Source organism: Mirounga angustirostris, unplaced genomic scaffold (assembly GCF_029215605.1).
Source record: "Mirounga angustirostris isolate CCGP_5_RB_7025 unplaced genomic scaffold, mMirAng1.0.hap1 SCAF_5, whole genome shotgun sequence".
NCBI classification, from domain to species: Eukaryota; Metazoa; Chordata; class Mammalia; order Carnivora; family Phocidae; genus Mirounga; species Mirounga angustirostris.
This window is the reverse complement of record NW_026991713.1, coordinates 13,962,234-13,976,890: the sequence shown is the minus strand read 5'-3', so window position 1 is coordinate 13,976,890 and position 14,657 is coordinate 13,962,234. Positions and strand designations below refer to the sequence as shown.

General features: G+C 49.5%; 1 protein-coding gene across 7 annotated transcripts in view; it reads right to left on the bottom strand.

Annotated features, from left to right (window-relative positions):
• Positions 1 to 422: 422 nt before the first annotated feature.
• LARGE1 (LARGE xylosyl- and glucuronyltransferase 1) overlaps positions 423 to 14,657 on the bottom strand; it is a 513,801-nt gene continuing 499,566 nt past the window's right edge. For all 7 annotated transcript variants that reach the window (XM_064590660.1, XM_054506843.2, XM_054506844.2 and 4 more), the window contains 3 exons: positions 10,159 to 10,305; positions 4,813 to 5,008; positions 423 to 1,946 (listed from right to left, as the gene is read on the bottom strand). In XM_064590660.1, the coding sequence (XP_064446730.1) occupies positions 1,749 to 1,946; positions 4,813 to 5,008; positions 10,159 to 10,305 (541 nt within the window). In that variant the 3' untranslated portion in view covers positions 423 to 1,748. The remainder of the gene's footprint in view (positions 1,947 to 4,812; positions 5,009 to 10,158; positions 10,306 to 14,657) is intronic.

The window sequence follows — 14,657 nt, the reverse complement described above, 5'->3', positions numbered from 1 at the left end:
AGAATTGTTTTCCTAAGTTTTTTTTAAAAAATACATCTAAGTGAAATCTCCAGTAGAGCACATAACACGTGGGAGGGGCTCAGAAGTCAGAGCGCTGTGGGGTGTCACGTGACCACCAGGACAGGGGCTGGGGGCTCGCTTTGCTAGTGATTACCACGATTTAGCTTGCTAGCATCTGGGATAGAGAACGTCTAGCTTCCGTGCTGAGACCAAAGCTGGACAGAGACTCTGAAGATGCTTTGAGGGTGAGAGCGTAAAGCGAGATCTAACCTCAGAAGAGGAGGAAAGAAGGGTAAGGTTCAAAGGATGAGAAAAACAAAATGGGAGAACAGAAAAGTGTAAGGTTGCCGTTTATGGATCTTGCTCTCTACACTGGCGTGTGTCTCGGCAGCTTCTTACAGGAGTGGGAGGGAGCGGGGAAGAAACAGTCCGGACTTTCGTTTATTGAATGCAGCGTTCGCTGGTCACATTGCAACTCAATACAAACAGCCCCGCCGAGAGTAGGGCGTGGACTCTTGTTCTCATCAATGTAAACACAACATTAATATTGAAGACTCAAGAAAATGGGTAAAAAGTCCAGTGCCTCCTCAATCCATGTAATGGTAAAGGTGCTTGCCTACCCTCTGCACAGGTCCCAGAGGGAGCCTGAGGCCGTGACCTCGTCCCAGCCGCAGGGAAGCGGCACGGACACAGAGGAACCCAACACGTTCTTCCTGATGGTCTCCAGACAGACACGTGGATCTTCAGAATCTGTGTGAACTACAAGCTTGTGTGAACTACTGCAGTTCTTCTAAAGGCCTGAGAGGTCTGTACCTTCCGTGTGCACCGGAACAGTCCCTTCTGAGCCCTTTCCCCATGAACCAGTCACAGCCAATAGCAAATGTGACGGTCTTCGTATTTCTACCGTCTCCGTCTTAGCCCCTGGATTCCGGAGAGTAGGGGAGTCAAGGTCATGGGGCCTCAGGGATAATCCTGAAGAAGGCTGCCCATGTTTAAATATTGGCTGAAGACTCTCGTACTCCTTGCTGGGCCACTGATGGCGGGGGCATGCTGGATGGGGCAGCGGATTCTCCTTCAGAGCCTTAAACGATCAGGTTTTCTATTTTGGATTCCCAGACCAAAAACAAACAAACAAACAAAATCCCCCTAAACAAAAACAAATCAAAGCAAAACAAGAGTGTCCTTGAGGATAAGGAACCAACCGGCCCCCACCTCCAGGTCCTACCTGGTATAATATCCTCATTGGGTTTTTCCAAATGGTTGGTTCAGATCATTGGTTTGCCTCCCACCTTGGATACACAGCTAGATTGCAGGACAAAAAAAGAAAGTTTCCTCTGAATGAAGAGACAGTTTTGCTTTTATTTCCTGGGATGGCTAACCCGCAGCACCCTGACTTCCCTTTCTTAAAAAGCAATGAGAACGTCCTAAAGACCTGCTTGGTTTTGCGGCTTTGTGGTCGGATAACCCCTTTGCTCCCTCTGACTCCTCTGTGTCCCGTCCTTGAAGAGACTGTGTCGACGAGCTGTTCTTCCACATTCTGGGAGAGCCAGATTGTGGGGCAGAGAGGCGCTGGCCGGATCCTTGTCCCAGATCTCTGTAGTGTGGGCGGCTTTGTTGGGCCAAAGAGCCAAGTAAAAACAAACCAAAAAAGCATTGCTCAATTTTGAGTTTGAAGGCTGGACCCCAAACGGCAAGTGGCATTCCCCCTGCAGAACAGGTCTCTCTCCCTAGTGGTGGGCTTCCTGGTGTTAGCTGTTGTTCTCCGCCGTGAGATACTTGAGGGCGGCAAAGCCGTAGCGGCGGGACATGTCCTGCTGAAATTCCTCCTTCAGGGTTTTGAGACAGATGCGGTATTGCTTGTTGGACCGGAACTTGGTGATGTCGAAGCTGGGGGCATGAGGCATGTGGATCATGTAGGCATTGGGCAGCACGATGAATTCATATTCCTGGAAGACAAGAGCAGCGTGAGCACTTGCAAGGACCCCCGGGAATGTATGACCGATGCCCAAGCGCATGACCAAATGACCAAGTGAATGAATGAAGAGGGGAACGACATCAGCAAGGAGGGGGGCAATGGAAAGAGAGCCATGTTGGCGAGGGACGGTGCAGGGCTGTTTCCATGACTCCGGACAAATTACTGGGATTCTCTATGCCTTAGTTTTCTCATCTATAGAGTAAACATAGTAACACCTACCTTGAAAGATGACCAATCAGGGATGCATAGTGCTGGGCAGAGCTCATGGCCTGTGAAAGGTTCTTGGTAAATGTGAGCACGTGCCCATATGGTTGCTCTAGAATGACACAAGCCATCAGAGATGCTCTTGCTCAATGAAATGATGTCTGTTTCTGTGATTTCTCATAGGGCTTGATGAGATTTAACAGCCTCAACAGATTAGTACACAAGAGGGGATAAAAAAAGAATGAAAAAAAAAAAAATAGATCCCACTTGATGGAAGCTCATTAAGAACAAACCCTAAGAGACTTAATCATAGGAAACAAACTGCGGGCTGCTGGAGGGAAGGGGGGTGGGGGGATGGGATAACTGGGTGATGGACATTAAGGAGAGCATGTGATGTAATGAACACTGGGTGTTATATAAGACTGATGAATCCCTGGCCTCTACCTCTGAAACCAATAATACATTATATGTTAATTAATTGAATTTAAATTTTAAAAATATTTTAAAAAAGAATTACTAATGGGTGTTCTTGAACAAAATAAAAACTAATGCAAAAAAAAAAAAGAACAAAGCTCTTGTCTACTCATCCTTATTATAAGTCACACCGCCATACAGTAGCCTCCACTTGGCAGAATACAGATAGGAACTCAGACCAAAAATAAAATGCCTCCAAATAGCCAAAATAGGTGACACAAATTTAGGGCACGGAACTCCAAGGAGAACCCAGCACACCTTCACTTGGACCCCGTGTTCTCTGATTTTGGACATAATGTCTGATGAGCTTTGGTTATCTAGTTCCCCAGCCCAGAGCAGATCAGAAGAAACTCTGAAAGGGAAAATCAGAATGGGGAAAGGTAGCTGTTACAGATGGAGGAACACTGACGCAGCAAGAAAGGACAGTTGATGGTGAGGAGGAATACAAATAATCCGGAGAAGAAAATGCAAGAGCCCCCAGAGCTTAGCTGTTTGGGACTTTCCTGTGAGGACAAAGAACCTGACCAATCCCACTAGTCCTCTGGGTGTGGCCATTACCTGTCAGGTATGTACTCATTATGTCCGAAAATCACCGGAAAGGGTAGAGTTATATCTGGTTGTGTTACCGGCAAAGAAAGAAAAATAACCAAGAAATTTGCAAGAGTTCTGTCAAAATTGCCTAAAATATACAAAGCCCGCATCTCAGGGCTGGAAAAATTAACTTTATTTGAACCAGTTCACCTCACCACACTGCTGGACACATATGACATTTCTTTTCCTTCAAGCAGAAGCTGGGGCAGGCTGAACACGTCGCTCTGTGAGCGGCGGTGTACTACCTCCAGGTATTGTTAAAAAAATGGACATCAGAGGAATAGAAGCAGGTCATGCTTCTATTGTTAAATATGGACACTATTCTACAACCTTCCAACTACACCAGTGGTTCGCAACCCTAGATGCTTACTAAAATCATGTGGGACTGGGTTCCTGGGTGGCTCAGTCAGTTAAGCATCTGCCTTTGGCTCAGATCATGATCCTGGGGTCCTGGGATCGAGTCCTGCATAGGGCTCCTTGCTCAGCAGGGAGTCTGCTTCTCTCTCTGCCCTTCACTCCCGCTCGTGCTCTCGCTCTCAAAAATAAATAAATAAAATCTTAAAAAAAAAAAAAATCACTCGGGCCCGCTCTCAAACACACTGGAACTGTTGGAAAGTTCTCCAGGTGATTCTCAGGGCAGCCAGCACTGAGCATCCTACCTTCCTTTTTTTTTTTTTGAATTTGAAGTGCTCCTGTTGAGAAATATTTATGCTGTGCTCCATGAGAAGCCTTGGAGAATAGCACACAAATGGAAAAAAGGTGGGGCTGAGAGGCCCAGGCATCCTTCTCCTAACTTACCCAGAGTAGCTTAGCTTTGCTTTTGTTTATTTAACGCTGGGGTTGATGAACTCAGCATGTCTGGCTCCCTGCATTGTTTTTATAAATAAAGTTTTATTGGAACACAGCCACACCCACGTTTAGATACTGTCTATAGGTGAACTACAACAGCAGAGTTGAGTAGTTGAAAAGGAGACCTGTCAGCCCCACGGAGCCCCCAAATCTACTATCCGGTCCTTGGCAGAAAAAGCTTGCAGACGCCTGTTGTAACCTGTTAGAATTCTGCTGATTTCTTTTGAAGTAGGTGTTTAGTAAATATTAGTTGAATGACTGAAAGTGTTTCACAACGAAATACAGCCTGAAAATCATCACTTTTAGTTACAGGGTAGGATAAGGAGCTGCATCTCAGCCACATGCCTTCTTGCGTCCCTTACATGGAACTTGGAGAATGCTGTGTGTCAGTTATACGGCTCAAAGGCCAAGTGATGATGTTTTGTCCTCATCGTTAAATTGGGTGAGGGTGGGGAGTGAAATGTTTTGTCATCGGACGCTCACACTTGCCTGGGTCCTGGCTGGGACTCCAACTCTCACCCAAAGGTGTAGAGAAGGAGGAATGGTTTGGGAATCAGTGGCCATGAGAATTAGCATTGCCACGTTCTCACTTCCGGTCCCTGATCACGTCTCATTCCCTCTCAGGGCTCTGTTTTCTGACCTCCAAGGTCCCCTTTCAGCCCTGAAGCCGATGCTTTCTCCCCCCATGGCGCCAACTACACAACACCTCACCATCTCACCTGTGCATCCAATTCCATGATATGAGCCACCTTGTTCCAGCCAAAGCCCACAAACCTCCGGTCGTACTCAGGGCAGTCCCTTCTCACGACAACGTACGGCTCGAAATCGGCCTCCCACTCAACACGGTAAGGCGTGGTGGCAGTCCGCCACTTGGCAAAGTTTGTGGGAGCGTGGCCTTTTGTCCAGACGTGGTACCTAGGTCACATGGAGAAAAGCCGTTGGGTGAAAGGAAGCTGAGCTTCCCCAACACTTCTGGTTCAGAGGAAGAAAAGGTGTACGTGGATACAGTCCTTGTTGTGGGTTGCACCATGTCCCCCCAAAAGATAGGTTCACAAGTCCTAATCCCCAGTATGTGTGGATGTGACCGATTTGGAAAGAGGGTCTTTGCAGATGTATCAAGATGAGGTCATGGTGGATTAGGGTGGGCTCTAATCCAACCACTGGTGTCTTTCTAAGAAGGAAATGTGGATACTGAGACACACACTGGGAGGATGCCATGGGAAGGTGGAGAGAGAGATTGAAGTGATGTACCCACGAGCCAAGGAACGCCAAGGATGGTCAGCCTCCATCAGAAGCTGGAGAGAGGCAAGGAAGGATTCTTCCCTAGAGCCTTCAGAGGAAGAATGAACCTGCCAACACTTTGATTTTGGATTTCTGGCTTCTGCAACTATGAGAGAATAAAGTTCCATTGTGTTGAGCTACCCAGTTTGTAGTATTTTGTTACGGCAGTCCTAGGAAACGAATCCAGTCCGTTATCTACATCCTTCATTAACGAGGAGACTCTCACAATGAAAGGGTAAGTGAACTCCTGGAGGGCTCTGTATCGTTTACATGGACCTAACTGTAGGTCAGTCTGTGCTGGTTATTCCGACCAGCGAACACGGTGACCTAGCCCTTGTACCATGTCCTCCCCCTTGAGGCAGGACCCGTGGCTGTACCTCTCCCATGATTATGTCACATCATCTGGCAAAAGGGATCCCTGTAGATGTAACTAAGGTTACTAATCAGTTGACTTTGGGTTAGATAAAGGGGAATTACTGGGGGTGGGGGGAGGGTGGGCCTGGCCGAATCATGAGAACTTTTAGATCTGGGTTTGGAAGAGAGCCACGTGTGAGCTACCTGTGGGAGCCTCGTGGCAAGGAGCCAGCAGGGAAATGGTGACCATAGTCCTCCACGTGCAAGGAAGGGAAGTCAGGGAGCCTAGAGGAGTGCGGCACTGGAGCCTTGCCCCCACCTTGATTTCAGCCCGGGGAGGCCCTGAGTGAGAACCCAGCCATCCCATGCCCAGATCTCTGACCCTCGGGGACCGTGAGATAATAAATTTGTCTTGTTTAAAGCTTCTAAATTTGTGGCAATTCGTTATATAGCAATAGAAAATGAATACAACCATAAAACAATAATCATAATAAGCTAACATTTATTAAGCACTTAGTATATACTGGGTATATTGTAAATATCATACCTGTAGCTTTAAATTCTTATAACTTATTCAATATCAAGTTACAAATAATGAGGATGGAGCTGGGATTCAAACCCAGACAGCCTGACTCAAAAGCCAGGATCCTGGACCACTATGCTGGGTGATCTCTCTTCTGCGTCCCCGTCACCCACACTCTCTGGCCTCTACAGAGCAGAGAGTCAGTGATCGGGCACTAAGTTGAATAGATTAATGAACAAGTAATCTCAAAACCTGACGGGTACCTACGAGAGAGGGCAGGTAGTGGGGCAGGAATCTGCCTCTGGAAGCTACAAAGGGGTGGCAGGAGCCTGGGAGCCTCGTGAAACAGCAGACTTGGCCCAAAAGCAAGGATCCCACCTTGCTCTTAGGGAAAAAGAACATTGTAGAAAAAGATAATATGAAAGGTGGGACCGCAACAACTTAGGGAGCTTCAGGGAGAAAGGAGCTCACGGCCCAGGGTCCCACCTCCACTCAGGGAGGCTCTAAAGCACGTGAGGGTTGAGTGAGAGCCAGCGGTCAGTGTGGCAGGTGGCGCTCTTCTCGTAGGGGACGCGGCCACTTGCTCACTCTGCGCCCTCACCCCGCACCCCCCCTCCCTGAGGCTGGACCTCCCTGGGACCCTCGTGAACCGCCCAGTGAGGCTGAATGGGCACTGGCCAATGGCCAGGCTGGCCGAGGGCAGGGACCTGAATCCCCAGCTCCACGGATTCAGCAAGTGCCACCAAAACCACGGTCACACGATCCGAAGGAACACAAGAGGCTGAGTAACACTGAGGGCGTGGAGTGGGAGAAGGAGGGATACTGCAAGATGTCAGGATCAAGCCAAGAAGCAGGCCGGGGAGTTGATTTTCCATTCGTGAACTAGCTCGACAGGTGGTCCCGACACCTGCCGCTTGCACAGAGCGGCCCAGCACCACCGGCGGCCAGGCACACACACTGGCTCAAGCTCGGCACAGCGGGGCCGCCGAACTGGGGTTCGAAACCCGCCTCCGTCGCTTAGGAGCGGAGGCCCTCGGTCAGCAGAGCATTTAAACTGGCCTTTACTTCCGCCTTGTGTCCCCTGGGGAAAAGAGCACCTATCTTGTCGAATGGCTGGGGAGCTTAAATGAGGAAATGTTTATAACGCACTTAGCACAGTGCTGGCATACAGTAGGCGCTCAATAATGCTCCTTCCCTAAGAGGCGGTTTAACAAGGCGGCTAAAAACAATGGCTCCAGAGCCAGCCTGTCTGGGTTGGAATTCTGTCACTCAGCAGGTGTAGAAAATGTACCTAATTCCTCTGTTCCTTCGTTTCCTTCTCTAGGTAAAATTATTAATGAATAATAATAATGATTCGTTTCTTTCTCTTGGTAAAACAGAGAGAATCATGCCCACATCACGGATTTATGACGGCGATGTGAATTCACATAAAGCACCCAGGGCAGCGTCTGATACATAGTAACGTTTCCTAAAGTGAAGATATGCTCATTACTCCCTCGTTTGCCCTAGATATGGTGTCAATTCACAGGGCTCTTACTCTCCGTGATGTCAGTGTATCACAGCCGTCTTACTTAGACTACAAACCCTTGGCCTACTGTGTAGGAAAGAGGAAGAGCGGGGAGGGCGGCTGGGTCAGTCCTGTCCCCCTGGGTGGGGGGCAGCTTCCGTGAGCTCGGCCGGAAGACGGACAAGCGGGGCCACGCGGCTGGTCAGCACAGAACACGGTGACATGACAGTTCACCTGCCACAAGAGCACGCGAGCGCCTGACTCCGCCCCCCGGAACCCACCGTCCGTCCAGGGGACACTTGTTCTGACATTATCAACACCAGGCAGCCTCCAAAACAACAGAGACGAGAGAGGTTTCCTGGATATGGCACGTGGGATGCCACTCCGGAGAGATCTGGGGGCACCCTGCTTTGAGCAGTGGTTCTCAGACATGAGCTGCGGATCAGAATCACCTAGGAGACTACAGTTTGACCAATCACTGGGTTCCAGCCCCAGAGTTTCTGATCCAGTACATCTGGAACGGGGCTTGAGACCTGACATGTCTACGTTCCCAGGGGATGCTGATGCTACTCGTCCAGGGACCCCGCTCTGAGGACCTAGAGCACCAGTAGGGGTGGGGAAGATTTCCCATTCCAGCTGCAGTGGGAGGGGGATCTCAGCTGCGAGGAGACCTGAGAGCTCATCGTTTGGAGGGGAAGGAAGGTGACAAAAGCAATTTCTCGGGGGGAAGGTCTGTAATTTAGCACTTGGCCTCATGGCTTGTGAGCTGTGGGCCAGAGCAGGAATCCTGGCAACGGCAGGCCAAACCCGGGCTCCCTTGCCCACAGACGTGGCCTTGAAATGTGTTCTCAAATCACTTGGGGATGGAGATGGAAGGAAAGAGGCCCTGGAAATCTGCCAGGCGTGGAGCCATCAGGCTATGGCGTCTGTGGGAGGCTCGGACGAAGATCTGGTCTCAGAGTCTCAATTTTTACCTGCACCTAACACGATTGGTAAGAACATTCAGGACTCAGTCCAATGGTATCTGAGTTAAACACAAAGGCTCTGCAGCTCCTCGGACCGGGACTGAATCCAGGCTCTGCTGTGTACTGGTGGTGTGTCCTTGGGTAAGTTATTTGGCTTCTCAGAGCCTCAGTTTCTTTATCTGTAAAAGGGGGATGATAGTATCTGCTTCACAGATTTGTTGTGAGGATTATAAGAGCTGACAACAGTGCCTGGCACAAGTTACGTATTCAACAAATGGCAGTTGTTATTTCTTTCCAAGAAGAAAGAAGTCCGAGTTTGGGGGGGGCGGCGGTTATTAAACCACTTCAGGTCACTTTCCAGAATTCTGGATAGAGGAAGAAGGCTGGGGTTCGAGTCCTGGCTCCAGCAGGACCCTCCACTCCTCAATTTATCTGCTTAAAATGTGAAAAAGGATCATCTCTGAATTGTTGAACGAATAACCGATCTCAGTTATTTTCCCAAAATAAAGTTTGAGAAAACCTTCTAGAAACTTCTAGTCACTTAACGGTAGTACGGAAACCAAAGTTATTATTACAAGCTTTTCAATAAAATCCAGATTGCCTGGAAATGTATGATTTTTTACTCAAACGCAGTGTTGGCCATTCTTCCATGGTTCAAAGTGGAGACTTCTCTTTAAAATAGGAGCAGATGGGAGCAGAGGCTCCCTCTTCAGTCAAGAGATCGGGGAGGACCCCCACGTCCCCCAAGGGCACTAAATGCCACAGCCTGTTCCTGGGAGTCGGAACCCATTTGCACCTGCACCGTTGTACACACTCCCTGGGCATGTCGGACAGGTGGTGGGGTAGCTCCCCTGCGAGGCTCGCACAGGACTGGGGGGCGTGGAACATTGGGCAAGTGCGGGGCTTATTTAAAACTCTCACTTGGGCGACGGGAAAGTCAGCTGCCTCATCTGCCCTGTCCAACCCTGGAATCACCTAGATGCCATTAGCTGATGAAGCTACAGACACCCATCCTAGGCCTGAGGACCACGGAGTATGGACCACTCCCCAAAAAAGGAAAAGGGGAACAGCAACCATGGTGCTGAACAGGATGGACCCACTTCCCAGATGAATGAAGGAGCAAGCAAACCAAAGAGAGAATTCCGACAGGAGATAGGATCAGGAACCCACACAGAAAGAGTAAGCTGACTTCCTACCTGACATCGTGGTCCTTCCATCTGGACACATGACGCCCACCACCCATGTACAAAGCAAAGCACACAGCATGTGGGAAGAGAGAATATTCCAAAGACGTAGTTGGGGGCCAGTGGTGCTTCTTCTGGCCTTAAGATGGTCTAAGGTAGCAGCGAACTTCTGGGCCAATAGCTCTGGTGTCTGGTTTCCGGGGACAGGAAGGCCTCGCACACCCCCAGGGGACGGCACTGAGACTCCTCACCTGAATGTGAAGAGAGTCCCCATGTCCAGCATTGACAGCAACTCCGCTTTCGACTTGGGGAAAGACAGCCGGTAGCGCAGTGTCTCGAATGCAGGGACGATCATCGCCTTCTTGGTGTTGGCAAGGTCGAGCTGGATGACAGACTTCCTGAAAGGAGAGGGCAGGCAGAGACAGGGTCCCCGTGAGGCCAGGCAGAGGCCTTTCCCACCTGAGGGCAGGGAGGGGGCACAGGGGGCGGAGGACAGAAAGCCCAAGTCAAAATCTCAGTTTAAAGATGGGGAAACTGAGTCCTGGGGAGGCCAAGCACCTTGTCCAATACCACTCAGGAGTCCAGAGAAGAAAGGCTGCCTCTGAGTCAAAAAATGGAGTCTCCCTGGAGAGTGAACCGAGGGCAGGCCGGACAGGAGGGGCTGGGAGACCCTCCCTCACTTTCACAGTGAGTGTCCCTGTCAGAGCCAAGCGCAGAAGGCGGGTCTCCGGGGACTCACAGGGGTTGGAGTCCAGCCTGCAGGGTCCACTGGGCTGGCTATCCACTCCTTCTGCACCACTGGCCACATGGGAGCGTCGGACAGCAAGCTGATGAGATGAGCCCCAACCTGGGCATTTCTGGGTCCCATCTCTTGGACTTCTCAACCTCTCGAATCCCCCAGACCCTGAGCCTTGACAGTCACCAGACCGGCCCCATGCCGCCAGCACCCAACACAACAGAGCTCGTATCCCACGTGAGGGTGGGACATTCTCCACGTGCTTCCTCACTCCCACCTTTAAGGCTGCCCTTCTGCTCTACTCCTCTGAGACCCAGCTCCTGCCCTTCTACATTTGTCGGCCACTGCCCAGCTCCGCGGCCATCATTCTGCAAGGGAGAAAGGCTTAGAGAGGGACACAGAGCAGGAGGCTTGTAGCGAACACAGACAGGGTTTGAATCCTGGCTCCGTCACTCGGTGAGTCTTGCCGTATCGGGCAAGTAATTTAGCTTCTTACTACCTCAGGTTCCTCCTTCCTAAAATGGGGCAATGCTATCTCCCTCCTGGAACTGTCGCAGAGGCTGAACGAGGTAACATAAATACAAATACCGTTTGGCACACTTGGTACGTGGCTGACCTGTATCAACATATGGTCACTGTTCTACCACAACACGGTCCTTATTCCCCGGCTTGATCTCCCAATGATCCCTTTTGGCCATGACTTTTGTACTTCATTCTGGCTTCCTGCTCAGACCACTGGCTCTTGGGACTCAGTGCCAGAGAAGGCTATTTGCTTATCATCTCTGAAGTAGAGAAAGCAGTCTTCCTTGGGGTAATCAAGGCATTGGGAGGCATTTTGCAAAATACTGGAAGAAGTAGCCTTCCATAGCAATGCGACTTACCGCTGTATTACTAAAGTCACTTCACTTTGAACTTGTGCATAAGCAGGGATGGGTCTGCAAAGGGGAGTCATGCTACCACAAAGGAAAACTGTGTTAGCCGAGGCCAGTGTGGGGCAAGAACAGAGCAGCCGTTTGAGAAGGACAAGGCAGGGTTTGGTATCCATGAGTGATGAGGTCAGAGGAAGGACTGGTGTCAGAAACCAGCCCTGGGGAAGGGGTGAAGGGGTGAAGCGGTTGCATCAGCGCCCCCTAGAGAGGGCGTGGCTGAGATGGACCAGGTCATTTTAGAATCCTCTGAATAGCAGTTGTAATTCATTCTTTATAATTAGGCTTAACTATATACCAAATGCTATATGATCCTGATGTCACTATTTCTGGGGAGACTCATAAAGAATGACACCAAGATAGAATCTGGGTGAGCTATATATAGCCAGTTGGAGGATGAGTAGCCGGAGTCAGCCTGCTTTGGTCTGCATTCCTCTCCTGCTTTGTCTCTCTGAACAATGACTTCCCAGTTTCCAAACATCCGAGATTCCCTCACCCATGGCCAAGTATTCCCTTCTCGATTAATCCTACATTAGACATAGGCAGAATGGGGGCTCGCTGCCTTTCCTCCAGGAAAACTAGATACCTTATCTATAGGTTCTGGGAATCGGGGATGGGACACATGGGTCTAGAAGATATCCTTGGACTCACCAGATGGCAAAGCCCCTGCAGCCACCAGGAAGGAGGGAGAGGAGAGGCACCCAGCATGGATGGGTGGTTGCTACTCATTCAACAATCCTTGAGCATACCTACTATGTGCCAGGCCCCATGCTAGGCACTTGCAGACACAGAGTGAACAGAACGGCCCAAGTCCTTCCTGCCTGGTATTTACATTCTTGTTGCAAACATCTCAGGATGCTAAAAGCCCAAGATTGCATTTGCAGCTACTTATGTTAAGATAATTGGGAAAAGCGTGGGAGGCTAGGAGCACTGAACCACAAAGGGATGGGCAAAGCGTGTACACACATCCACAACAGAGGTCTGTGGATGCACGTGTCTGCCTCTGTTACTATTATAATCACGGTTACAGTAGCCACTTCTTGGACTGCCCTGCTCAAAGATGATTCTCTTTCTCATGGTCCCTGCATGTAGGAGCAGCTCTGGGAACACAGGGCCAGGGCTGTGTTCATGGGTAGACGCTTGACTCAAGCTGAGCAAATCAGTTTCTCACTGATCTGAACAGAGATGCTGAGATTGGAAACCAAAGAGCCGACATGCGCTAACGTCAGGCAGTTCTATAGAGGCTTTTGAACTTCGGCTGCAGAGAAGCCCAGAGCTGCCCGGGTTAATTATGGTCTCAAGTATCGGTTTTCCAAATTCTACTTTGGTGCCATAAGAAATACCACTCGAATGTTTTTTTTTTTTCCTTTTGTTTTGTTTTCCTTTGATTTCTTTTCATTTCAATGAAGCTGCCTACCCTTGGTTTCTGTTGCTTGCAACCAAAGCACGCTGATACATTGCAAGTTCCAGAGTATGCAGACCCAGCAAGCAGCATGCCTTACAAAATGCAGCCCGAGAAAGTCTTATTTCTGTCTGCATAGAGAGCATCAGATCCTGGAGTGCCTTCTAAAACTCCCTTTAAGCTCTCTGAAACACAAACTGCCATAAAGATGGATTTGTAACTAGACAGGTCCATTTCAGATTCAGTCCAAAGAGGTTTGGATATTGATGTCCTGAATGGGTCTCATTATGAAGTTGTTTCAGCAATAAAGTGGTTTCAGGATACCGACTCTGAGCACATCTGCTCACTGAGCTGGGAATGATATAGCTTGGGCCCTTCCGCAAGGTTTCCTGTCCGGTATATCCTTCCCTTGCTGGGGGTTTGCTGACCCCCTGGGGATGCACAATGTGCCTCCACCATTTATCTGGAAAGGGATTCCTGCAGGAGATAGTGTTTCAAATGAGCAGAATCTTCCAGGGAGATTGGCTAGACTGGGAACCAAGAGATGTGAGTGCTGCAGCCAGCCCGGACGAGCTGAGTGACTTTGGGTCATGTCTCGCATCTTTTAGAATGTTAAATCTAGACTGACACGGAAGATTCTGGAAGGTAGCAATCAGACACACTTGGCTTCTAACTTGGACTCTACTGCTCCTCCTAGAAAGTCACTTGAACCATTCTGAGTCTCAGAGTTCATGCTCTTGTTAAATATTTTGGTGAGGAAAAGCACACGTGCACATGGGAGTCCTTGGTGCAATGCCCAGCGCATATTAAGCACCGTGTGTATGGTGGTTAAGCCTGTGATGGTTGCTTTTATGTGTCAGCTTGGCTCGCCTAGGGTGCCGGCTGTTTGATCAAATGCTCATCGAAATGTCGCTGTGAAGATATTTTGTGGACATAATTAATGTTTACAAGCAGTGGACTTTAAAGAAAGGCCCTTGCCCTCAACAGTGTGGGTGGGCCTCATCTAATCAGTCGAAGGATGTCAGCGCCAACACTGAGCTTCCCTAGGAAAGAAGAGATTCTGCCTTTGGACTGTCACTTCAAAATCCTGCCTGAGTTTCCAGCCTGCTGGCCTGTCTTATGGATTTCAGACTTGCCAGTCCTCACAGTGCCTTAAAAGAACTCTCCACCTTGCTGGTTCTACGTCTCCGAAGAATCCTGGTTGATGCACTGGCCTTGCTTCTCGCCCAAGACCCTTTCAAAAGTATTCCCAAACCTACTACTAGATTTGTGGACTGAAGAACTCTTTTTTTTTTTTTTTAAAGATTTTATTTATTTATTTGCGAGAGAGAATGAGAGACAGAGAGCATGAGAGGGGGAGAGTCAGAGGGAGAAGCAGACTCCCCGCTGAACAGGGAGCCTGATGCGGGACTCGATCCCGGGACTCCAGGACCATGACCTGAGCCGAAGGCAGTCGCTTAACCGACTGAGCCACCCAGGCGTCCCTGGACTGAAGAACTCTTAAAAGAAGATTTCTACTGAAGTAGTTCAGAACCCTGCTGGTACAACAGAGAGCAAAGCAAATACACTGACTTGGAGCCAGCTGGCCCCGGGTTCAAATTCTGCCTGCCACTCTCTTATGACCTTGGGCACAATATTCAACTTCTCATGGTCACAGGTTCCCCGGCTATAAAATGGAGATGATAA